A 23,891-nucleotide genomic window follows, 5' to 3' on the forward strand; every position below is an offset into this window, starting at 1 on the left:
ATTAGATTTTTTTTTTTTTTTTTTTGTTGCATTTTATACTTCAAATTTTTGAAAATTTATGAAGATGCCCCTATTAAAATTACAATCCGCCCCACTGATTATTATTATTATTATTATTATTATTATTATTATTATTATTTTTGCATTTTATACTTTAATTTTTTGAAAATAGACTCACTATATAAATTTGCCCCCACAAATTAAAAGGCGGCCCCCCTCACAAAATTTTTTGGGGCCGTCGCTATATGTATATATATATATTTGTGTACTGACAGGCAATAAGAAAAAAAAAATACTTTAATACTCTTGAAATAGATGACATGATTTATGTATGTTTCTAATAGTCTCTAAAAGGTGTGTGTGTGTAACTGTGTGTGTCTATTGTTATTTTTCCCAACAAAAAGAACATGGGCCAACTTGATAGGGCATCACTTTTGTGGAATTTGGAACTAAATTGAGTGACCCATAAGACCCATGGACTCGTTGGCTTAATACGGAGTAGTAGCTTTTTTCTTTTTGGTACTCTAGTCGCATCTTCTTCTACCAACTGAATTTCAAAATTTTAACGGTCAAGTTCCCTAAAAACCTTCCACTTTGTTCTGAAACAACCAAATGATTCACCGTCCCAAATTTCTATCAACCTTTGTTTCCAAACTCACCCTCCTCCGCCAACCATCTCTCCAACAACAACTTCGCGCAAAATATAGTCGTAGATACAACCCTAGAGACGAGGACGAAGATGATGATAGAGTTCGAAAGAGAACTGAAAATCAAGAAAAGAATATACATCTACACAAAAGCATGGGTCAGCACATTCTCACCAACCAACGAGTTCTTGATTCCATTGTCCAAAAATCTGACATAAGGCCGACCGACACTGTTCTGGAGATCGGACCAGGCACCGGAAATCTCACTCTGAAGCTTCTCGAAGTCGCCAGAAAGGTCATCGCAGTTGAAATTGACAAGAGAATGGTGGAGATTCTCCACAATCGTGTCGCAGAGCACGGACTTGAGGAAAAACTGACTGTAAGAATAAACTGCTTATATATTGTTCGATGAAATGCGTCACAGAAGGTTTTGAGCCTGAAAATGATTTTAGAATATGCTGAATTGAATTGGGTGACTGTAAGAATAACTTGTTTATATGTCCTTCGATGAAATGTGTCGCAGAAGCTTTTGAGCATGAAAATGACTTTAGAATAAGCTGAATTGAATTGGGTGACTGTAAGTAATAACTTGTTTATATGTCGTTTGATGAAACGTGTCACAGAAGGTTTTGAGCCTGAAAATGACTTTAGAATATACTGAATTGAATTGGGTCTTGCAGGTTATATGCAAGGATGCGTTGAAGACTGAGTTTCCGCAATTTGATCTTGTTGTGGCAAACATTCCGTATGGAATATCATCGCCTCTTTTGGCTAAATTGGTATTTGGAGCAATTCCATTTAGGAGCGCAACACTTCTACTTCAGAAAGAGTTTGCACGGCGATTATTGGCGAATCCTGGTGACTCGGAGTATAATCGTTTGGCTGCAAATGTGAAGTTAGTGGCTGAAGTGGAGTTTGTCATGGATGTAAGCAAGAGGCACTTTCTACCTTGTCCAAAAGTTGACTCTTCCGTTGTTAAAATCCGGCAAAAAGCTGAAATCCCAGAGGTTGATCTCGATGAATGGCGTGCCTTCACAGCAGTGTGCTTTATTAAGAAGAACAAAACATTGGGTGCGACATTTAAGCAAAAGAGGAAGTTGATGCAGCTACTGAAATTGTCTGAAGTGACAGGTTCTAATGAAGGAAATGCTGTTGATTTCGACAATTCTGATTGCAGTGATGATGGAGATGAAGAGGACAAAGAAGGTGAGAGTGATGAAGGGAACTACTCTTTATCCTTTGGCTCGGAAATGGGGATGAATTTGTTTAAGGAAAAAATCATTGGAGTTCTGAAATCCAGTGGGTTTGAGGATAAAAGGCCTTCAAAGCTATCGAATGAGGAATTGCTGCACTTGCTCTCTTTATTTAATCAAGCTGGGATTCACTTTCGTGATCGAGCAAAGAAGAGGGATGCAAGCAATGTAGAATTTGCTGCTGCCTAAACTCCATTGTAATACTGACTTCTTGCTTAATTTTCACACATTTCTGTCACAGAAGGAATCTCAGAAGAAATAATCAGAATTAAACACAACCCAAAAATTTTGATGAAAGGAAGACGATATCTACATCAATTTTATGTAGTTTCTTTAATCAGTCTAATTATATTGTGGTTCTATTTGGCTTCATAGTAATCTTTGCTTTGGCTTTCTGGTGCAGGTTCTTTGCATTTTCATTTTAAACATCGTTATTTTTTATGATTATTCATCCAGCGTTTTGTGCTTCATCTACCGAATCAAGGGAATAGAAGTCAGCCGTGGAATCGCCCACTAAAATGGAGTAGCTGGTTTTTTTTCTTCTGCCAAACCACAGAACAAGTCCACCGTTTCAAACGCGAGCATGCATTTCTTGGAGGAAGATGCTGCTGTAAATTGGCAGGTTGCATGATCAACATTCTACTCAATGCTGCAATTCTATCTGCAGCAGCATCTCATCGGAAGCTTTGTGCTTGTCTAAATATACATTTGAACCAGTCCTTTTCGGGGTTTTGGTGCCTTCTGTCGCGAGCAGATAGGGAGGAACTTGCTCTGAACAAACAACTTAAATGCAATGTTGATTTTTTCTTTTCTTTTGTTTTTTTTTTGAACTTGCTCTGAACATTACTGAAAGAGCGCGAAGATGTCAGGCTTGTGAGATTTTACCTCATGGGTTCTGGACTATTTTTATTGAGAAGAATAGAGAACCAATAATTGTTATTTATTTTTTTGAATTTTATTATAAAAAAATGTGACAAACGTGATTACTCATGTTTGAATTTAAGAGCAGTATAGAAAAATTTATCAAAAAAAATAATAGTAAAATAAATAAAAATAAATAGATTATCAAATTTTGCTGCATGTTCTTGTATCCAATCAATCACTCTGAGAAAAGAGATGACATTATGGTTAAGGAGAGTGACTGTGAGAGGATGGCTCTTGTGGTTACTCTCGAACTCGAGCACAAAAATGTTTGGTACGAATTTTGTACTATGGTGCATTCACCAACCGGACATTATTGATGGGTTACCTGTGCACGTGCGCAGAATGGGACAGAACCACCATGACAACCACCATGACAGTGATGACAAGTTCATTACCACCACACAAGTTCTTATAAAAAAAAAACCATAAACTTTATAATAGATTGTGACTTAGATAAGTTTGTTCAGTCCATCTACCCTACTTGCATTCAGTCAGTCCGAAAACGACCCTGGAGAGGGCCCGATGAGGCGGTCCAAGACAGGAACCAACTCTCACGAGGGCCCTGACTGAGTGGTCATGATATCATACAGGAAAATGATTCTTTGGCCGATTTTCGTAACCTATTTGCTATTTGTATAGCCATACACAAATAGGTCTAAATATCATTACTCTTATCACATATGAAGCTCAATGGTCTATAGGCATGACGGTAATGGGCATCTTCTTCCTCATCTTGACTGTTGGAAAATTGAGAATCTCATCCGCCTCAGCCTCCCATCTGCACAAGATGAACTGAAATGTCACAATATATACGCGGGAAAATCTATTCTAGGGCTTTCTTGAGTCAAGTAAGTTGCAACATTTGATAAATACCCACAGGGGCTCGAACTATCAGCCTCCCCTTTGGGGAGGAGAGGTTACACTATCCGGGCTAGAGGTCTGGTGGTATGAGTTTAATATCATGACAAAGCGTATATGTTCGGTATTTTTCACGAGTTCACATGGAAAGATTACCTGTATGTGGTAACAAGATGATGGAGGAAGATTGAGATTTCGAGCCTTGAGAGTTCTAATCCAGGACACAACCTTTGTCCACCACCAAATGGTGTGAAGATATTGCTGTTGACAGCAGCCCCTGTTTTCTGCCGACACGAAAAAGAGCAATAATTTTCAGAATGACCAGAATGAGGTCTCCAATTCCAAATTTAAGGCACCAATTTAGTGCTCCGAACACAGCTTCAAAGAATAGTTTTTAGGTCATATAACCATGGCTTTAAATGACTTGTGTGACACTATTAGATAGAAAATGGAACGACCTTAGATATATATTTTATCACCCTCCCTAAATCACACATACAGATTTTGGTTAAGAAAATTTATGCATGCACTTTAATTAGAATATAATAATAATAAAATGTCTGTAAATGCTGACCTCCCATCTCCATGGATCAAATTTGTATGGGTTTTCATAATTTTCTTCATCCATATGAACAGAACTGAAGGATGCCAAGACACACCATCCTTTTGGTATCAAATAACCTGCAAAAAAACACACACACACACACACACACACACACAGAGACTAGGCTTCAGTTGATGCAAAAATTCTAAAAGAAAACATCAAGAGGAACACATAAATACTTTTCTCTTTTAGTCTGCTATAGAGAAAAAATAGTAGATATATTATTCTACAGTCTACACTGAGATGCATCAAAACCATTGAAACACACACAGACACACACACACACACACCTTTGATTTCTACATCCTTCAGAGCTTTCCTCCAAACTGCATTGATGATGTTTGCCATTCTAAGAGTTTCACTGATCACCTAACAAAAAATATCAAATCAGTACCAACATAAAATTGTTTTTTTACCAAATCACAATTTTTTTTCATAAACTTCAAAGTGAAAATTAATTTTTGTGGATCTTATTTTTTCGACATCTGAGACTCACATTTTGAGTAAATTGCAAGGACACATAGTCAGTCCAAGCATACTCATCGCCAGAAAGGGCTTTGAGCTTCTTCAATTCCATGTTCTCCTCCTACCATTACCATCGAAAACGAAAACATCAGCACCAAATCATAGTACAACACCAATAAATCAATCACATAGTGTAACGACTCGTTGTGTAAATATTATTTGTTTTGCACATTATTTGTCTTAACAATTTTCAAAATGCGTTAACACATAAAAGTGTTTGGGACGTCGCAATAAGGATAGTGACACGTAATATTAAGACATTGGCGCAAACTTACTGGAAAAAATAAAAAAATAAAAAATCTTGGTTTCAAATTAAATGTTCACCTTTTCATTTTTTCACTATCTCAAGATAAATGTCTTATTTAAAAAGTCAAAATACTATTTTTTTTTGTAACATTACTAATTGAACCTTCTTACATTGAACTTATAAAAAGTAAACCGTCATATCATCTGAACCCACTATAGACACATTTGATACTAATAATTCATTCACTACCAATATAATAAAAAAATATTAAAACTCTATCTTCTTAAAAAATTATATTCTCAAAATAAAAATATTTAATTTGAGACGAGTAATAAATAAATTAAAAATAAATACATAAAGAACAGTCGGTGAAGACATGATTCATGATATAGATTTTTGTCACAGAACCATATGGTCAAAAGCCAATTTATGGCCCAGCAGGATTTTCATGAAGTGGACCAAAATTTCAGTTCTGCATATTGACATTTTCAAAGTACATATTGAATTATTGAGTTGGTGTGGAATAGAATTAAATGTCATTACTTTCTTTTATATATATATATATATAGATATAGATATATAAAAGAGAGCTACTCTACAAAGGGTAGGTGTTCTTTTACCTTAATTCTTCTTATTTACTCCATGTTGAAATAAATACAACACCTTTTTTCAGAAGGACGTGTTCGGTACTTTTAAGTAGTTCTGACAATAGTGTGACTACACAACAGAGTAAGTGGGCGCTGTGTGGACCAGTGTTTTACAAGTCCAACTAAAGATGGAACTAGAATAAAGGACTTCTAGTTCAGTTACAACCAGCTAGTTCACCTCTCCATTTTGTGGTGCTAAAAAAATGATGTAGACATATCTACAATAAGCGTAATGACCCACAACGGCGTACTGTGCTGCAGCGGATGACCATGACCATTCATACTTACGTGTGTTAAAAAAAATGATGTAGACAAATCTACAATAAGAGTCAGGATCCAACTACAGTGGACGGACATGATCAATTCATACTCAAGTGTGTTAAAAAAATGTAGAAATATCTAAAATGAGGGTGTGTTTGGATAGATAGAGGACAAAAGAAAAGAAAGGATAGCATTAGTTAAGAGAGAAAAAAAAGAATGGTAATAATTTTTATTCGTGTTTGGATAAATAGAGAAAAAAAAAAAAGAAATGATACTTATTCTTGTTTGGATAAGATAGAGGAGAGAAAAAAAAAAGAAAGGACAGTGATCAAATTACTATCATACTCTTTTATAACCATTCACACATTTTCTGTATATTAATTTGTGGAGTGTATTTTTTGTATTACTAATTAATCACTTACTCCACTATCATTCTCTCCCTATCTTCTCAAATTGGAAGAAAAACCAAATGAGGGATAAAGAGGGATAATAAGGGATAGTTATCCCTCCTAATTTCACCCTATCCTCTCTTTTTTCTTCACTTAACCTACTCAAACGCACTCTCACTCTATCATTTCTTTTCTTTTCTCTCCCTATCCCTCCAAATCAACCATACCAAACACACCCTAAGAGTCTGGATAGGTTCTGTATTACAGGGTCAGGATCATTCGTATGCGAGATCCTGTCTCTGTTGTTCTAACACCGTGCTGTAACAGAAAAGACAAAATGAATGTGTAAATTTTTTGTAAAACTAAAAATAAATAAAATAACATGCCATGGACACCAATTCTAGTGCAAATAATTGAGAATATGCCATGGACAAAAAGCAGTTACTTAGGGCTATTTTTTATTATTATTATTTTCATTCAAAAAGGGTGAAAATTTCTTTAAAAGCCATGAAAATTAAATTATTCCCTTGTAACATATAAGGAAGAGAAATATTTAGATGGTTTTGAAATTATTGGTCCGATTATTAGACAGATAAGTAAAAAATTAAAAAAGTTTATATATTTTTTAACACAATTCTTTATGTGCTTAATAGTGAATGGCTTGAGGCCATATAATAACTCCTTGTTACAAAAATATCACGAGAGAATCCTAGAAAGGTCAACATAGACATTATGGAAAAAACAAACTATAATTATAATTTTTTTTTGCCTCTATACACCTAATTTGTAATTAATTCTCCAACTTTATACTACAGATTGTATAACGTAAAATTTGAAATTAAATAAGCATTGACAAGTGGTATAGGTCCTAATTTTTTAAAGAGACATCAAGAGTTCAAATCTCAATGAAAACATGTGTGTGAGTATCAATTAAAAAAAAAAAAAAGTAAAGTACAGTAACACCCCCCTGAGGTTTGCTGAAAGGATATTCAGAGGAAATTTTTCTTATTTTGGGACAATGACACCCTCTGAAATTTGATACATCTACCAAAGACACCCCAATGGTAATAAATTGACATTTTTACCCTTTGATTTTTATATTGACTAATTTAAATGCTGAAATGACCTTTCTAACCTCATACCCATAACAATTTCTTTTCTTCTCTCCTCTCTATTTTCTCTTTCTCATACTATCACACATTAAATTATAGTTAGCTCAAGTCAAATTCATCACTCTTCTAACTAAAAGATTTTGCGTAAATTAAATTATACAATTCTTCCCAGTATGTTATTCATGATACATTCTTAGAAGTCACTAACTTTATATTAGGTTATCTAATTATGTGTGTATTATACAATTATTTTTTTATTAAGTGTAAGTGCATCACAAATGTAATTTATATATATATATATATATATATCATTAATGTTCCACAAAGTGCTCCGCCATTGAAATCATTAGCTAATTCAATTTAATTTCAAATATATTTGTATTGACCTTTTATATATATATATATATATATATATATATATATATATATAGTGAGTGCAGAGTGGGGTTGTGAAAGGAGAAGCACTGGACTTTTAAGTGCATTGGATTGGATCCAAGTTCGTTGATGAAATATACGATATAACTACATTTTGTTATTAAATGTTTGATGATGCGGATAAAGACTATGTAGATTTACAGTTTTTTATTATAGAAGTCTAACAAACATTTATTTAAGGTAACTTGGAGAGCAAAAAGATTCATTATTACATACTACATGACAATCGTTAAACTAAATAGTATGAAAAAAGATAAATTATTTTATTAATTATGTGATACAAAAATCTTTATTGGACACTGTTTATTAAAGTAGTCAAAAATAAATAACTAAAATCAATTCCCCATCCTAACATCATTGAAAATAAAATACGGCGTATGCGTGTATGTGTGTATATGTGTGACGGTATGTGTTGGTGTTAAGGGATGAGAAAGAGAAAATAGAGAGAGAATAAAAGAAATTGTTATGGTATGAGGTTAGAAAGGTCATTTTAACATTTAAATTAGTCAATATAAAAGTCAAAGGGTAAAAATGTCAATTTATTACCATTGGAATGCTTTTTGTAGATGTATCAAACTTCACGTGTTGTCATTGTCTCAAAATAGGTAAATTTTCCTTTGAATGCCTTTTTGACAAAAAAAAAAAAAAAAATACAATTATTTTTCCCGTTAAATATTTTGTCTATGCATCCAAAAATAATTTTCTAAAAAAAAAAAAATTTAAAATTATACAAAAATTTATATTAAAAAAATTAATATAAAATATGACTTAAGACACGTAAAGCGGGAGTCTAAAAGTAATAAAATTAAGTCACAAATTATAAAAATTTGAACGTAAAAATGATAAAATTAAATCAAATTTGAGTAAAAAAGTGCAAAGCGCGATCGCGTGAATGAGAGCGACATCTCATTGAAATCCAAACATGGGCCTTACTTTAGAACTGACACTTGATGGTCAGTGGTCACAATTAGCGCAGACAAAGTTAATACGTGGTCCATATCTGACAGCCGTTCAATCTTAATCCTACGTCTCTGAGACGTCCACATCATTACACAAACAATGTGGACCCCACTCTTTCTATCTCTCTATCACACATCGCAGTCTCACTCGTGCACGGCGTTACTGAGTCTGACTGAGATTTGAGAGTGGATTTCAAAAGTCAAAACAATATGGTATACTTTCTATAACCTAAGATGACGTGGACAACTGGGACCCACTAAGTGAAAAGTAAATTCCAGACCCAATCCCAACCGTTGGATCAAAATTTCATTTTAGATCATACGTACCACTACACGCGTTAAAACGACGGGGTTGTCACTGAGGAATTTGACAGCTACGGTCATCACCATGGGCACGGTGTCCTCCCCCGGGATCATCATCTCTACGATATTCCCGCTGATGAAATCCAACGGCAGACGTTGCTGCGTCTCATTTGATTCGCCTGTGTCGCGCAACAGCAGGTCTATTGCATCTTTTACTAAATTACCCTTCTCTTCTGTTTTCTCCATTGCCATTTTTCTCTCCTCAACTATCCTTTGCACCATTTTCAACAACCTTTCCTTTGCCTGCATGAACAATCCCACATCACAATCACCACCTACATACATATATATACATACATATGTATGTATGCATGCTTCTACATATTTATATAAATATACTAGTATGATGTGCATGTGTGCCCGCATTCTTGGCTAAACTATTAGGTTTAAAAATTATTAACTTATGGTTTATTTTACCTTCAAACATTTATATAATGTTGTCCCCGGAAATTTGATGGGTAAACAAATCAACCCTTTTATGAATTCCCCAAATTCTCTCTTCAAAAAGTTTAAATCTTCACCAGGATCAATGCTCATCAACACTTTGACGAGAATTTCAAACGTAATCTACATACACAAAAAAGAACGAACTCCATTAGAGGTGCGTATAGTTAACAACATACGTGCATATACAAACATAGTGATGAACACAAAAAATTATACAAGATACGTGCATATACAAACATAGTGATGAACCCAAAAAATTATACTAGTTGAGATAACTTTGAACAACCAGAATATATTGTGGGGGTAATATCAAAAATTGAGTAAGGGCATTTTTAAAATTTTAACAAAAATTATAAATAATTTTGAAAATAAAAAATATATATATTGGGGCGGCTCTCCCACTAAGCCCTTAATAGGTCCGTCCTATACAAACATATACTCCCTCTGTTTCAAAATAGAACACTTATTTTGGAACAGAGCGAGAATATATACATACATGGATGATAATGTGTGTATATAACATATACATATAGAGAGAGAGAGGGACCTGTTTGGTTTCTTCTTGGATGAAAACAAGGTGTTTGTGTTTCCAAGTGGACAAGGAGAGTTTGAAAGAGTTTTCAATATCTTTTGTTATACGAGCTTTGAGTTGTGGAGATCTGAGGAAGCCTCCAATAAGGGCATGAAGTCTCTTCTGTAGAGCTCCATTCATTTGCAGTATTGAAGATTTTCCAAGTAGTTCAGTGATTGATTTGGGATAATATGGTATGAAAACGTTCCCATGGTTCTGTAAAACCACCTTGTTCACGTCTTGGTCTGTGGACACTATCAAATGTCTTCCCAATATGTGTGTTTTGAACACCCTCCCATACCTAAAACAACAAAAAATGCTTTAATCCTTCTAGAATATCGATAACATGGCATTACTAATTAATTAAATACTCATACATAATGATATGATCTACTGAAATAAAAACATTTTATTTGTGATAAAATATATTTGGTAGCAATGCACTTTAACAAAAATGGCTCCAAATGAGAGGTTAAGTCTTCGAGTCCATTAGGATGGCTACTAAAGAGAGGTTAAGTCTTCAAATCCGTTACAGGGGGACAAATTGGAGTGTGTTGCTTGAATTTAAAAATATATATATGTATATAATTATTTTAATTTTTAAATATATATAGGTATATAATTGAGAATGACACCGGTGACAACTGTGATATAGTTTCATCGAAAGGGACCTAAATCCTCTTCAATATAACACACAAATATATACAGTATATATATATATACACACATACGTATATATATATAATTTTTTAAGACAAGAAGTGTTAGAAGTTATATAGAGAGTCAAAACCTAACACTCCAAATTTAACAGAAAACACTAGTTTACTCGACTACCCAGCCATCTACATATACACATACATACATGCATACACAGATAGTGAGGTAGATTCTAGTCATTTAATTTTTGATTTGTTGCTTTTTCATTGATTGAAGGAAGAGAGAAGGGGTTGCAGTCTATGGAAAGAAAATGGTGATTTTATTTTACCTGCAGAAGCAATAAGGGTTCCAGTGCCTAAAGGTCTACTTTTCTGCATGGCAGCTTTCTCCTTTTTACAAAAGTCATTCTTGGTGCTATTATTTTCACTCGATGTTTTCCGATTTCCACCATTTTTGCTGCTTAATTGAAAAGCCTCCTAGTAAATTACCTAAATCGTTTAATACATTAAATGCATGGAACAAAAAGAGTTCAATGTTTTAAGAGAGTTTCTAGCTAGTATTGTATTTGTTTTCCAAATTTTTATATAGTATTTATTTATTTCTTTTTGAATTTTTGAGAATGAAACAATCAAAATTTTCAAAACAAAAACTGCTTTTCCTTTTCATTTTCTTTAATAAACAAAGAAAGCTGCTTCCAGCAAGCATGTTTTCTGTGTGCTTTATTAGTTTTTAAAAGTGATTAGACAAAAGTGGAGGCATATATATAAAATAAGGGCACTTCTTGAAACATTTCTTTGTTTAAAAATAAAAGATAGTCAAATTTAATAACTTTATAAGACCCTACTAAGAATAATTTGTTATACACTTGTGTGAGGTTAATTATGATAGAATTCATTTAATTATAGAGCATTATCACATTGTCCACTAACCAATCCAAGAAGAAAAAAACAAAGGGTTTTAGTCATAATGACTTACCAATAAATAAAATTTTAAAAAGAAAAAAAAAAAAAAAGGAAAAGAAAAATGAAGGTGTTTGTCATCATCATGAGTTGATGTAGCATAATAAGTGAAGGTCCATATTATGTCCCACAGAAAAAGAAAACACATGATTTGGAACATGGGAAAAGAAAACACACACATGATAGGACATCCCATCCCATCTAATCAGTCACATCTATTGTGAAATAACAAAGGAACAAAAAGTTTTGTAAATTTAGAGAAAATTGTGGGCAAACAACTAATTCAATAATCCAAAAAAGAAAATACTTTTTTTTTTCTTCCTACAAAGAAAATACTGCATGATTGACAATAATGGTAAAGTTGAATCTAGATTGCCCTAAGTGACTTCTATAATATTATAGTTAGGTGTTAGTATACATAATTTTAAACATATTAAAAAAATACCTAATTTAAATATCATTAAAAATAATAAATACTATTTAAAATAAAATAAGTTTTTAAGTGACAAAGATATCTCTTATTACTTGAGGCTAAATATTAAAATTTTAAACTATTTATTTCGATACTTTAAAGTCTTAATTCTTAAAAAGTTTTAATTTATCAAACAATCCTTTAGTCTTACTCAGTAAATTGTAATGTAAAAAGAAATACACATGTATAAATATCTTCACAAAAGGACAAAAAATATTTTAAAAAAATATATATCCAAAACAAATTAAGAAAAATTGTTATTAGTTCGGGAATAAAATAAAACTAAGTAGGTATATGTTGGAACCAAGTCAGAACTTGATTTCAGGAAACCCAATGAATATAGTAAAATAAAAAATCAACAAATATAGATTGTTCAAATTTAAATAAAAAAAGAAAGAAAAGGAAAAAATAAAAATAAAAATAACGAGAGAAAAAAATATTATAACTACATATTATTGTAAAACTTTTAATTATAGATTTATTTACTTTAATTTAATTTAATTTTAATTATTATTATTATTATTATTTGAGTATAGTTCTACTAATAATTAGCCATAAGGGTCCAACTACGTTTTTGGAAAGTGACATTTCATTTATACCACTAGTACAAAGAACACAAAAAAAGGATTGTGCCTTTCCGCCATTTTAAACAACTTTATTTACATTCATGAATCAATCAAATCAAATAATTAAACCAATTTCACCTGCTTCTGTTTTTCTTCCTATGATCTGTCTAGTTCTCAAAGGAATATTGAGTAATTTCACACTAAACATACATTTGTTGCTTGCATAATCTATAGTAATAAATAGTTTGAGAATTTTTTTTTTTTTTTTCATTTGCATGTCAGAATGTCATTGGCGGAGAATATACATATATTCTCAAAAATGATTGTTATAATAATACTATTTCTTATATATAATAATAATAATAATAACAAGGTTTTTAGGTAACATTAGCACACATTAAACACATACTTTCTTCTCACCCTTTACTTCATTTCCCATCAGAAAATAAGAAAATACAATTGATATTGAAATTCAGTACTGCTCTGTGTCCACCTTTCTTTTCATCATGCTAGGGTTTGAGGGGAGAAATAGTGTGTGTGTGTGTGAGAGAGAGAGAAGGGGACATGGAGTTGTGCTTATACACCGGTTGAATGACAAGACAGTACACAGTCCATCCATGGAGATAACAAGAGGAAATTAAATTGCAAGTCAAAACACAAATAGGTGTGTGTGTATGTATGTGTGTGTGTGTGTGTGAGAGAGAGAGAGAGAGAGAGAGAGAGAGAGAAGGGGACTTACAGATTCTTGCGTTTGTCCATGAAGGTGACAGGTCTAGAGGAGTAACCAGACGCAATGAAGTGCAGAGTTTCCCCTATAAAAGGCCAGCCTGAGCTTCCTCTTGGAACCCCAATCTTCTTCTCCTTCCCTTCAACAATCCATTTTATCACCTTATACAAACACCACCCACAACTACTACTACTCATCACCAACACAACCCAATATCCCAATGTCCATTCCATCTTTCTCACCAAGAAAATTTATCAATTTTTTTCTTTTCTCCCAAACACTTGCCAACCAACACTCAGAAATATATGATATGGTTTCTCCCTCAATTCCAATTACCTTATATGTATATATATATATACACTAAGTCAAAGAGAGAGAGAGCGATAAAGTAAGTTGTGTTTGGTGATAAGAGAGAATTGAATGAGACGATAATAAAAAAGGAAAAAAAAATATTTGATGGAGTGAGATTTGGAACTCTCAATAAATAAGAAGCCCATCTTTATTTTTGTCCCACACTCCAATCTATAAATGATGCGTTTGGTATCTGAGAAAGAAGGAAGAGAAGGGTAAGTATGGAATATTGTGTAAATTGATTTTTATTTATTTATTTTATTGAAATTTTAAACGGAATTTGAACTCTTCACTCCATCATTTATTAGAAAGTTCGAATATATAATTTTAATTAATATGATGTCATGTAATTAATTAAATGTGTCAATTTTATTAAATTTTTTATTTATTACATATTAATATGTGATTTGCTAAAACCCCATAGTCACTTAATAAACAAGCTTCTCATCATATTAAAAATAATAATAAAAATTTGAGAAAAAAATAAAAAAAGAAAAAGTATTGTTTATATAGTGTATTAAAAGATAGCAATAGCTTAATTAATAGTAAACAGTGTGGCCAGCCCATTTCAAAATGTTGGTCAAAAAAGTTGTAGTAGTAACGTGCTCCTCGTCATCTTCAAAAATAAGGTATAATTGTTAATAGTAATCCATGTGGTAAGGTGTATTTAGGAAGTATAATAAAAATACTACATTATTCATTATTATTATTTTTATTTTACCTTTCAAAACAAAAGATTATAAACTAGTAATTAATACTGTCAATTATTATTATTTCTCCTTCCTCAGTTATTATTACTATTATTTATTAAAATTATATTTTATATACTCTGAAGTTTGTATCCAAGATTTCTGGTAATTAATATTTTTTCATCTTTCAAAAGGAATAAAAGAATGGTTAAAGTTCAAGTCACTAAAGAAACAAAGCAATATATATATATATACTTATATGATAATGATTCTTCAAGTCTTTTCAAACAATATTTAATACATGAACATTTAATAACCGTTACAATATATTTTGTAAGACTGTTCAAAAAATATTTAACACATGAACATTTAATAACCATTACAATTTTAGTAATTTATATACATATACATATATATATATATACACACACACACACACATATTATCTATACATGTTTCAAGAATGTTTCATAAATAGGAAAGAAAAAAAGAAAGAAAAAAGAAAGAAAGAAAGAATTTTTCATAAATATGTTTCTTAAGATATTTTCAAATGATTCTTCAAGACTTTTCAAAAGAATATTTAATACATAGACCATTTAATATTAGTATAATAATATTAATACTTTTCATCATACTTTAGTTCAATCGAGTGTGCTGGAGAGCTATGACCAAATAACTTTTTTTTAAAAAAAAAATGCAATGAACTTATACTTATCTACAATGATTTTAAGCTGTGAACTAAATGAAATAGGTTACCTGTACCGCGGCTGTACGTGTGTGTGTGCGCGCGCGCGCGACACAGAGTGAGTGAGAGAGAGAGAGAGAGAGAGAGAGTTGTTCTTAGTTTTTGGGCAAAGAGTGGGTGCCGAAATAGTCAGCATCTTTCTTCTATGTGCTCTTGCCTCTTACCATCGTCCTGTCTTAATCATTCTTCAGTTCTCTTCAGTCACAACACCTCTCTCTCTCTCTCTCTCTCACACACACACACACACACACATTATGATTTCCAGAAAGGAATAAGAGTGACATATATTTAGGAATTATTAACGTGACAAGATATTGTTGTTACAGAGGGGAAGTGGTATAGCCCTAGGGTGTTTATGGAAGCGCCCATTGCCAAACTGTTTTTGGACCCGAACTATATTTTCTGACTGTTCAACTTCATCAATGAAGTACATTTCACTTTTCGTGCCACTTATGGAGGGGAGGGGTTTGAGCCCGGTACCTCTGTGTGTGTGTGTGTTTGCTTTACCATTCCGGGAAAGAAAAAAATAAAAACACACACACACATGCACACAGTTTGTTGCATGAGATGGTGTGGTGCATGTCAAGAAGTGGGATTTTAGGTTATGATATTCAGATAGTTTTCAATTAACTGGGAAATATTACAGGCATTGAGAAAGTTGCACAAAGAGTGCAAAATATCACACTTGTCATTGACAAATTTGTCCAAAGAGTGCAAAATATCAAACTGTCTTGACCTAGCTCAATATCCAAAAACCACCATGAATGAAGCATACAATTTATACACCATATCACTAAAATGAGTCCAAGCTAATTTCTTGAAGCAGCTTGTTTCTGTTCTTTATAGAAATCATGTTGCTCAAGCACTTTCCTCCTCAATTCATCTATCATGAAAGTCTGATAATTAATTACAATAAGCATATACCAGAAAATCAAACACCTAAGTTAAAGGGGAAACGAAAACCTGTGCCGACACCTCTAAGGAATGTGAATATGCAGCTTGAAAGCAACAACTTCAAACTGGCTCAAGTTTTAGTTACAATCTTTCAAGATCGGACAACCGTAGCCAGAGCAAGTATACCCAAGCATATCGTTGATCCTATTTCGAGTTTCAGTACGAAAGCAAAAGAACTCAACCCTACCTTGCAAAATAAGAAGAGGCTGATCTCACGATTAGTTAATTTAAGGATTAATTTTTTTGCAAAGAACCTTCAAAGACAGCTTCGGTTTCAAGTTCTGTTTCCACAGGCGACAGCTCCTTCATGCATACTGTTGTAAAATGAGCTCAATTTTGTTATAGCGAGTGCTACTCCGAAGAGTGATGCTCTAGTGGATTTCAATATATGAACTTCAACATAATCGCCAACTATTGGATTCCGCTTCCCATCATTATCATCCTTATCCGGGACCGGCATATTTGTAAATATTACCCTATGACCTCTATCACTCTTACCGATTAGCTCTGTGTCAGGAGCTCTCTTATTGGGTCCTTCAACTAACACAAGTTGAACACTACCAATTTGGGAGTCATAACACTGACCTGTACTCCCGCGGAAAACCTCAATGAGTTCTGCCAACCTCCTCTGCTTTACGTCTTCGGGAACATCATCGACATAATTCCTGTTGGCATGGGTTTTCTCCCTCATGCTATATGCAAACATGTATGCCATATCATAACCAACTGCCTTAACGAGACTTAGTGTGTCTTTGTGATCCTCCTCTGTTTCACCACAGAAGCCTGTAAAAAGGAATCAGCAAGTTTTAGGGGACAGAATATTGACAAATAGAAAGTTAATGGTTCGTTTATTTATTCACTTTTTAGCTAAAGGTAAAAATTGTAAACCATTAGCTTTTGGCTAAGGCACATATCACAACAGCAAGTTTTTCGCTGTCTCAATAAAACCATCTGCTGTCAGTTTGAGCAGCATCCCCTACCACCTACAAAGGGGAGGAGTAGGGTTTTAAGTCCCATTTGTTATTTGAGGAAGGAACTAAAACCAGGCATTAAGAAAATGACACGTGGCAAAAGCATGCAGAGCACAAACTGCCGGACCACTTGAGGGAGAAAGCAATGATTAAGTAATTAATGCCCAAACAACAAAAGCCGAGGAATCACGAAGAAGCGCCACGCATCAGGTCGACAGATGAAACCAACTAGAAGGCCTGCGGAGCTCAGCAGGGCTCAGCAAAGCCCTCCCCTGATAGGAGGACGGCTTCAGACTTGGGCCCAAACCAAGAAAGTGAAGCCCACAGCTTGCAAAGAGTTATTTTTGAAGGCTTAGCTCACATAAAACAGATATGGAATAGAAAGGTACGATTTATGCCTAAGATAGTGGTCTGCCGCCAATAAAAGTGCATTGACACTAATTTATTTATTTATTTTTATGTATAAGTTTTACACTCTCATCAATGATAAGACTACAAGTGGTACCTTACCCATAGTCCATATAAATGACTTTTTCTAACTCGATAAAAACATGTGCTGTATGCAAGTTATTTATAAAGGTAATAACAATGGTCGTTCAACCTATTCCACTTCTTTTATGTGTGAAATAAACAGGAACATACATAATTTTAAACGTTTCCAACATGTTTTGGATTATCCAGTAACTCCAACTTTGGGCTCATATGGTCTTCAATGTGCAACATAGAATGGTAACTCACAACTTGTAGTTTAGTTTTCCATTAGTATAAAAACATCCTTAATGCTTAATGGAATTAGTGCAATTTCATTCAAAATATAACTCTAAGTGTAAGCAAAAATAATATGATAAAGACTCACCACATATGAAATCACTGGTTATCCCCACATCTGGAATTATTCTACGAATCTTCTGCACAAGTTCTAAGTATGCCTCTCGAGTATATCCCCTACGCATTCTTTCAAGAACTGAACTACTCCCTGTTTGTGCAGGCAAATGGATACTTTTGCAGATATTATATCTGTTTCGCATTACATACAATAACTCATCTGGGTAATCTTTAGGATGTGGGGAAGTATATCTGAACCGCATTTCTGGAAACTCTACAGCAAGTCGATCCAGGAGATCAGCAAAACGTAATCCCATTTTTTTCACCTTGCACGTGCTGGCAAAGCCTTCACTAAATTTCCAATTGACTCCTGGCTCAACCCCACTTTCAACCCCAGATGCATCATTATAGCTATTTACATTTTGTCCAAGAAGTGTTACCTCTTTCACACCTTCTTTCCAAAGTTCTGCCACCTCCCTCACAATTGATTCCACAGGACGTGACCGTTCTCTGCCTCTAGTAAAAGGAACAATGCAAAAAGAGCACATATTATTGCAACCCCTCATCACGGATACAAAAGCAGCAATTGAACTTTTAGATATGCGAACAGGACTGATGTCGGCATAAGTTTCCTCAAGTGAAAGAAGAGTGTTGATCCCTTTTTGACCATAGTCCACTTCTTCTAACAGTCGTGGCAAGTCCCGGTAAGCATCAGGTCCACAGACCACATCAACCATCTTATCTGCATCTAATATCTTATCCTTTAACCTCTCAGCCATGCACCCCAGCACAACTACTTTTGGAGGGTGCAGGGACTGTGACCTCCCTATAGCAACATTGCTCTTCCAGTGCCTCTTTAGAAACCAAAAATAATTAAGTCTCTGCCACACCTTTTGCTCTGCATTGTCCCTGATAGCACAAGTATTGATAAAAATTATCTCTGCACTCTCAGGAGCCTCCACAACATCACTATATCCAGCTTTCTTCATAATAGATAATACAATCTCCATATCATTGATATTCATTTGACATCCATAAGTTTCATGATATATACGACCTCTTTGAAGAACTTCAGAAGCTGATACAGGGCTAGACAGAAAAACAAAGCATAAAAGTTTGAGTTTTATTTCGCATAATGTGCAATACTGTGATATATTATTGAATTGACATTATAACTTATAAGACTTGCACACAAAAGTTTCCGAGCTTCAGTCACAAAAACACATATCTCATAAATACTGGAAACTAATCAAAATATATATAGAAAGAGGTCTTATACATAAATTCTACAGAGTCTGCCAATAAATTAATGAACTGTCAGAATCTTCAATCAACAACCTGCACCCGGTTGTGTTACTTTAAACTTCGCAAATGATTGATATAACCAATGTTTAAGCTCAAAGTGCTAAAGCAGTAACTTAGGAGATCAATAAACAACTGTTTTCAAATCTCAAAAGGGACATGATTTTCTTTTCTTTTCTTTCTTCTTCTTCTTCTTCTTCTTCTTCTTTATTATTTATTTTTCTTGAGAAGTAAGAATTCATTAAAAAGCACTCAAAAGGGGAGCACGCCCATATACACCTGCACAAAGACCGAAAAAACACTAAGCTCTCAAGCTATCCACTAAATCTACAATGTCCTCCATAACTTTACAATTCCACACTTTGACCCAAAAAATTGAGAACTCAATATGGAACAGGGACACAATTTTCCGGCATTCAAAAAAATTCATTGGAATCAAAACAGTAGTTTTAAGCATGATGAAAATACGCTCATGCTTCGTTTGGTATGAAGGATGGAAAAACTGGTGAAAGAGATTGTAGGAAGGATGGATAAGGCATTCATAGAGAAGCTGGGAAGGGAAGGTGTTTTTCCTCCTTTTTTGTTTGGTTGAGTAGAAGGGAGTTAAAGGAGGTGACACCTTCCAATATTTTGGTAAGAGGAAAGTCAATGACATGTTTTATATTCTTTTACCATTGTACCAATGTACCCCCATTATAAAATCTGACAAAATTTGATAAAGTGTAATAATATCACTTTGCAATATATATCCTTCTATTCCATCTAATTTTGGAGGCATGAGAAATGATGGACCAGGAGGGCTCCCTAAGTCATTGATCCATCCTTCTCTTTCATCTAGCTTTCCCTCGTAACAAACAATGGAGACTTGACCCATCCCTCCTCTCTTCCCTCCCTTCCCTTCCTTCCCTCCTGCCAAACGTACTACGTTACTAACAAAGAAATGCAGCAGTGAAACAAACAAAACAATCTAAGGTAGGCATCCTCAAGTTGTTCAACAAAGAGCTTCCCAAGTCAACATCACCATTTATCATAAGATTGGTAGACTTGGGAATGGTTAAAGTGAGATTGCTGAGTTGGGTTGATGGTGAGGGTTCCCATTGTGAATCAATGAGTGAATTGACTCGGGTGGGATTCCAAGTCAATGACTGATTTTATAAAGAATTATTTATTTCTCTTTAAAATTAAGATAAATAAATAGAGGATAAAATTGCAGTCTCGTTGGTTCCTTTAACACTGTTTCCCAGCAATATTAAGGGAGGTTAGTGTAATGAACTTCAGAAGAACTCTCTGCTTTAGGCAAACTTCATGCAGATCAGTTTTAACTTACCCAAGAAAAGTCCATTACGCAATGTTCTCAACGATGCTGGGTTTTGCAAAGATGATTGGAAATAGAGTAAGACCTAGTTTTAGTCATTATTTGCAAAAGTTGCTAACTTTGGACCTGTATTGCCCTAAAAGTACCATATACTACATTCAAGACTAGAACAATAGAAATTTTTACTATTATTTCGCTTATGAAGATATCATCCAAATATTTTGAAGAACCAAGGAATCTTAGAAGCTTTAAAGTAGATCTCTAAACATCAACCATAGTTTTTTAACAATCTTTTTGTTCTTTCTTCCATTTTAAAATTTTAATATGTTTTTCTTTTGAGACACTTTAGCTCTCTCTCTCTCTTATTTTTCTTTTTATTTTTTTACTGGGAAGCCATTTCATTCAAGTTCAAATTCAATTGCCAATATTCAAAATGAAGGACTTGATCCCCATGTGGTCAAGTATCTTTGTATAGATGCATTATGTCGAATTTTAACAATCTTTTTTTTTTTTTTTTTTAAATCTTTATGAATATATTTCTAGATTTAGCCATACATATTCATTGTTTGTATTTTTCCCCTTTCAATTCTTAATATTTCTACTTTCTACTCACACGAATTTTGGTATTTTTGTAGTGTTTTTATTAAAAAAAGAAAAGAAAATGAGTAAAGCTTTAAAAAGGAGTACAATGTTTAGGGCAGTCAAATTCATATAAACCATATGCATCACAATGCACCAACCTAAATGTGAAAAGGTGAGTGGGGATGCTAGGGGTCCTGGGCAATAGCTTTACAACTTTCTGCAATAGGTTGCATTTTAGTTATTGTAGACAAAGATTAAGGAAACATTTATTGGGGACAATATAAAGAGCAACTTTGTTCAGAAAGTATAAGGAGAAGAAGCAACTGGACAAACCTATTCTAGATTATATGCGTTTAGGAAGCAAGTAGGTGTATCGAACTTCGTTTAAATTGCTATAGGAGGGATCAATTAAAAGGTTGAGGACTACAAATGATCCAAGCCAAGCTTGAGATTGTAAAGGCTTGCCTCTGGTTTTGACAAGCTCAGAAAGCCAAAATTGAGTTTCTCTCAGGTTGCTCTCAAACAGGCTCAACTTGGGTCGTTAGCTCTTGACAAATTTATTTATTTGTTATCCTAGTTTTTTATACTTTTATATTTTTATTCTAATTTATTAATTTCTTTACCAATAAAATAAGTACATAACTTACTAAAATTATGACAGAATTTTCTATAAGACGTGTTGATGAGCTAAGTTATACTAGCCTTAACCCACCACCTCTGTACAAGCAAGGTGTTCACGATCCTATATGAGTCAAGCGAGACATTGTTCAGACTCGGTTTGTTTTGTAAATGACCTCATAAACAAGCTCGAACTCAATTCATTTGCTTAATGAACGAATATGAGCTGGGCTAAGCCATTCATAAACAGTTTTCAATTGCAGCACCATCAATGAAGACTAGAACTAAAATCTTATTCCTAAAGATCCTAAAAGAAAACCCTTGAAGAAAATTCCTCTACCCAACTACCTCAGCAGGCAGGTTCACTGCTTGTTCACATTTCAAGTAGAAAGGGTAAAAATTTATATGCCAGATATGAACTGACCAATAAAATTTAGTCTAATCAAAGCCAGTTACTGTAAGGCTCTTTAATTATACCCAGAACTAGTTGCATCCTAATAACAAAGGAGAATTCTGAAACCCATAATCACATTTCATAATAACAAAGGAGAATTCTAGCCCGAGCTATTCACTAGAATTTAAATTCATCGGCAGCCCCATCAATGAAAATTATGCTAATTAACATCTTGTTCCTAAAGATCCTAAAATAAAAACATTTGAAGAAAATCCATTCACCCAACTACCTCAGCACTGCTAGTTCATACTTAAAAGTAAAAAAGGAGAATTCTGAAACCCATACTCACATTTCATGACATTTCTGATATTTCAAGAACAGAACTTCACATTCAATTATTAGGAACCAAAACACATAAATCAAAACCGATAAATTCTAATATTACACAGAAGATATCATATCATTACCAATAGAAACATCATTTCATCGGAGTGTGAACAGAGAACTCACTCGGAAAGCTGGGTCTCGGAAGCAGTGACAGCGGCTTGGGCAATGAAGTGATGGAGACTTGGAATTTCGGTCTTGTTGGAGAGAGGAAGTTGAGATTGAGAGAATTTCCTGGAGAAGTTGAGAGAGAAAATACGATTGAGCGGACGAGACACGCGATGGTGGCAAATGTATGAGATTAATTGGGGGTTTGAGGAGAGAGGTCTGAGATTGAAAGCACATCGTCTTGGAATTCTGATGCGAATTGCACAGTGAGGTTGGTTGAAGATGGAGGAGAGAGAAGCTGCCATGAGAGAGAAAGAGAGAGATTGTGTTCTGTGTCGTCTGTGCTGCTAAAAGCTGGATAGGGCGAGAGTGGCGATTTGGGCCGTTATGGGCTGGGCTTTATGAATAATAATTTCTGATCCAGTTGATAAATCACAGTTAATTAGCTTTCACTACTGGTACAGTGCAAGTTCGGGAGAGTGCCAAGTGTTGGTTGATTTAAAAGAAAAAAAATATTAAAACATAATAAAAATAATTTATTTATCAATTTTTAATAATTTATTTTATACGCCCCACTCAATGAATACAAAGACTAAGATTGTATTGTGACTATATTTAGTATTTTCCCAACAAGCAAAGTGAATGTGTGAATTGTCTTTACATGTCTCACTAAATAAATTTAAAAATTAAAATTGTACCGTAAATACACTTAGCATTCTCTCGAGGTGTAAGAAGTGAGAACTAATATTCACTTCGTAATTCATTAGAAACCTTTTCTCAAATTTATTGGAACTTCGTTTTGGTACAATGGTTTGGGTTTTTTTATTTTATTTATTTTTCTGTTTCACTATTTGCTTTTGATTGTAATTCTTTATGATACATTAATATTTTTTGGGTCAATTGTGAACCCACCAACTTTGGATAACTTTTTTAAACACCATCCTTATCAGCTATCATTGTTTTGATCGTATTCTACTAAAAGAGATGGCTTTGGTTACACAGCAGATGTTGAGCTCTCTATTTTGTTAGA

General features: G+C 33.7%; 3 protein-coding genes across 4 annotated transcripts; 1 reads left to right on the plus strand and 2 right to left on the minus strand.

Annotated features, from left to right (window-relative positions):
* The first annotated feature begins 408 nt into the window (after nt 1-408).
* On the plus strand, nt 409-2,898 carry LOC132266641 (ribosomal RNA small subunit methyltransferase, mitochondrial). 2 transcript variants are annotated; one of them, XM_059767570.1, is made up of 3 exons: nt 409-1,026; nt 1,328-2,097; nt 2,304-2,898. In XM_059767570.1, the coding sequence occupies exons 1-2, from the start codon at nt 613-615 to the stop codon at nt 2,087-2,089; spliced, it is 1,176 nt and encodes a 391-aa protein (XP_059623553.1). In that variant the 5' UTR covers nt 409-612; the 3' UTR covers nt 2,090-2,097; nt 2,304-2,898. The 2 variants fall into 2 exon arrangements, with proteins under 2 accessions (XP_059623553.1, XP_059623554.1); XM_059767571.1 differs by having other exon boundaries at nt 2,357-2,898.
* A 332-nt stretch (nt 2,899-3,230) lies between these two features.
* On the minus strand, nt 3,231-14,132 carry LOC132266640 (3-epi-6-deoxocathasterone 23-monooxygenase CYP90C1). Its single transcript, XM_059767569.1, has 9 exons — nt 13,636-14,132; nt 10,219-10,543; nt 9,642-9,791; nt 9,189-9,467; nt 4,783-4,872; nt 4,577-4,655; nt 4,257-4,363; nt 3,839-3,966; nt 3,231-3,602 (listed from the first exon to the last, which is right to left on the minus strand). The coding sequence occupies exons 1-9, from the start codon at nt 13,854-13,856 to the stop codon at nt 3,512-3,514; spliced, it is 1,470 nt and encodes a 489-aa protein (XP_059623552.1). The 5' UTR covers nt 13,857-14,132; the 3' UTR covers nt 3,231-3,511.
* A 1,946-nt stretch (nt 14,133-16,078) lies between these two features.
* Nucleotides 16,079-23,210, minus strand: LOC132266642 (CDK5RAP1-like protein). The gene is made up of 3 exons (XM_059767572.1): nt 22,880-23,210; nt 18,190-19,247; nt 16,079-17,145 (listed from the first exon to the last, which is right to left on the minus strand). Exons 1-3 carry the CDS (start codon nt 23,164-23,166, stop codon nt 16,637-16,639), a joined length of 1,854 nt encoding a protein of 617 aa, XP_059623555.1. The 5' UTR covers nt 23,167-23,210; the 3' UTR covers nt 16,079-16,636.
* Between the last annotated feature and the right edge of the window lie 681 nt (nt 23,211-23,891).

Source organism: Cornus florida, unplaced genomic scaffold (assembly GCF_030987335.1).
Source record: "Cornus florida cultivar Cherokee Brave unplaced genomic scaffold, ASM3098733v1 CherokeeBrave_3.0.0_Hap2_Chr07, whole genome shotgun sequence".
Lineage (NCBI taxonomy): Eukaryota > Viridiplantae > Streptophyta > Magnoliopsida > Cornales > Cornaceae > Cornus > Cornus florida.

Coding starts and splice junctions, on each gene's coding strand:
- LOC132266640 (XM_059767569.1), bottom strand. CDS start 13,856: ATGGAATGGACATTGGGATATTGGGTTGTGTTGGTGATGAGTAGTAGT. Junction 9,792..10,218: donor TCCAAGAAGAAACCAAACAG/GTCCCTCTCTCT, acceptor TTGTGTATGTAG/ATTACGTTTGAAATTCTCGT. Junction 4,364..4,576: donor GAAGGATGTAGAAATCAAAG/GTGTGTGTGTGT, acceptor GTTTTTTTGCAG/GTTATTTGATACCAAAAGGA.
- LOC132266642 (XM_059767572.1), bottom strand. CDS start 23,166: ATGGCAGCTTCTCTCTCCTCCATCTTCAACCAACCTCACTGTGCAATT. Junction 19,248..22,879: donor TCCGAGACCCAGCTTTCCGA/GTGAGTTCTCTG, acceptor TTTTCTGTCTAG/CCCTGTATCAGCTTCTGAAG. Junction 17,146..18,189: donor AACCAGTGATTTCATATGTG/GTGAGTCTTTAT, acceptor TCCTTTTTACAG/GCTTCTGTGGTGAAACAGAG.
- LOC132266641 (XM_059767570.1), top strand. CDS start 613: ATGATTCACCGTCCCAAATTTCTATCAACCTTTGTTTCCAAACTCACC. Junction 1,027..1,327: donor GACTTGAGGAAAAACTGACT/GTAAGAATAAAC, acceptor TGGGTCTTGCAG/GTTATATGCAAGGATGCGTT.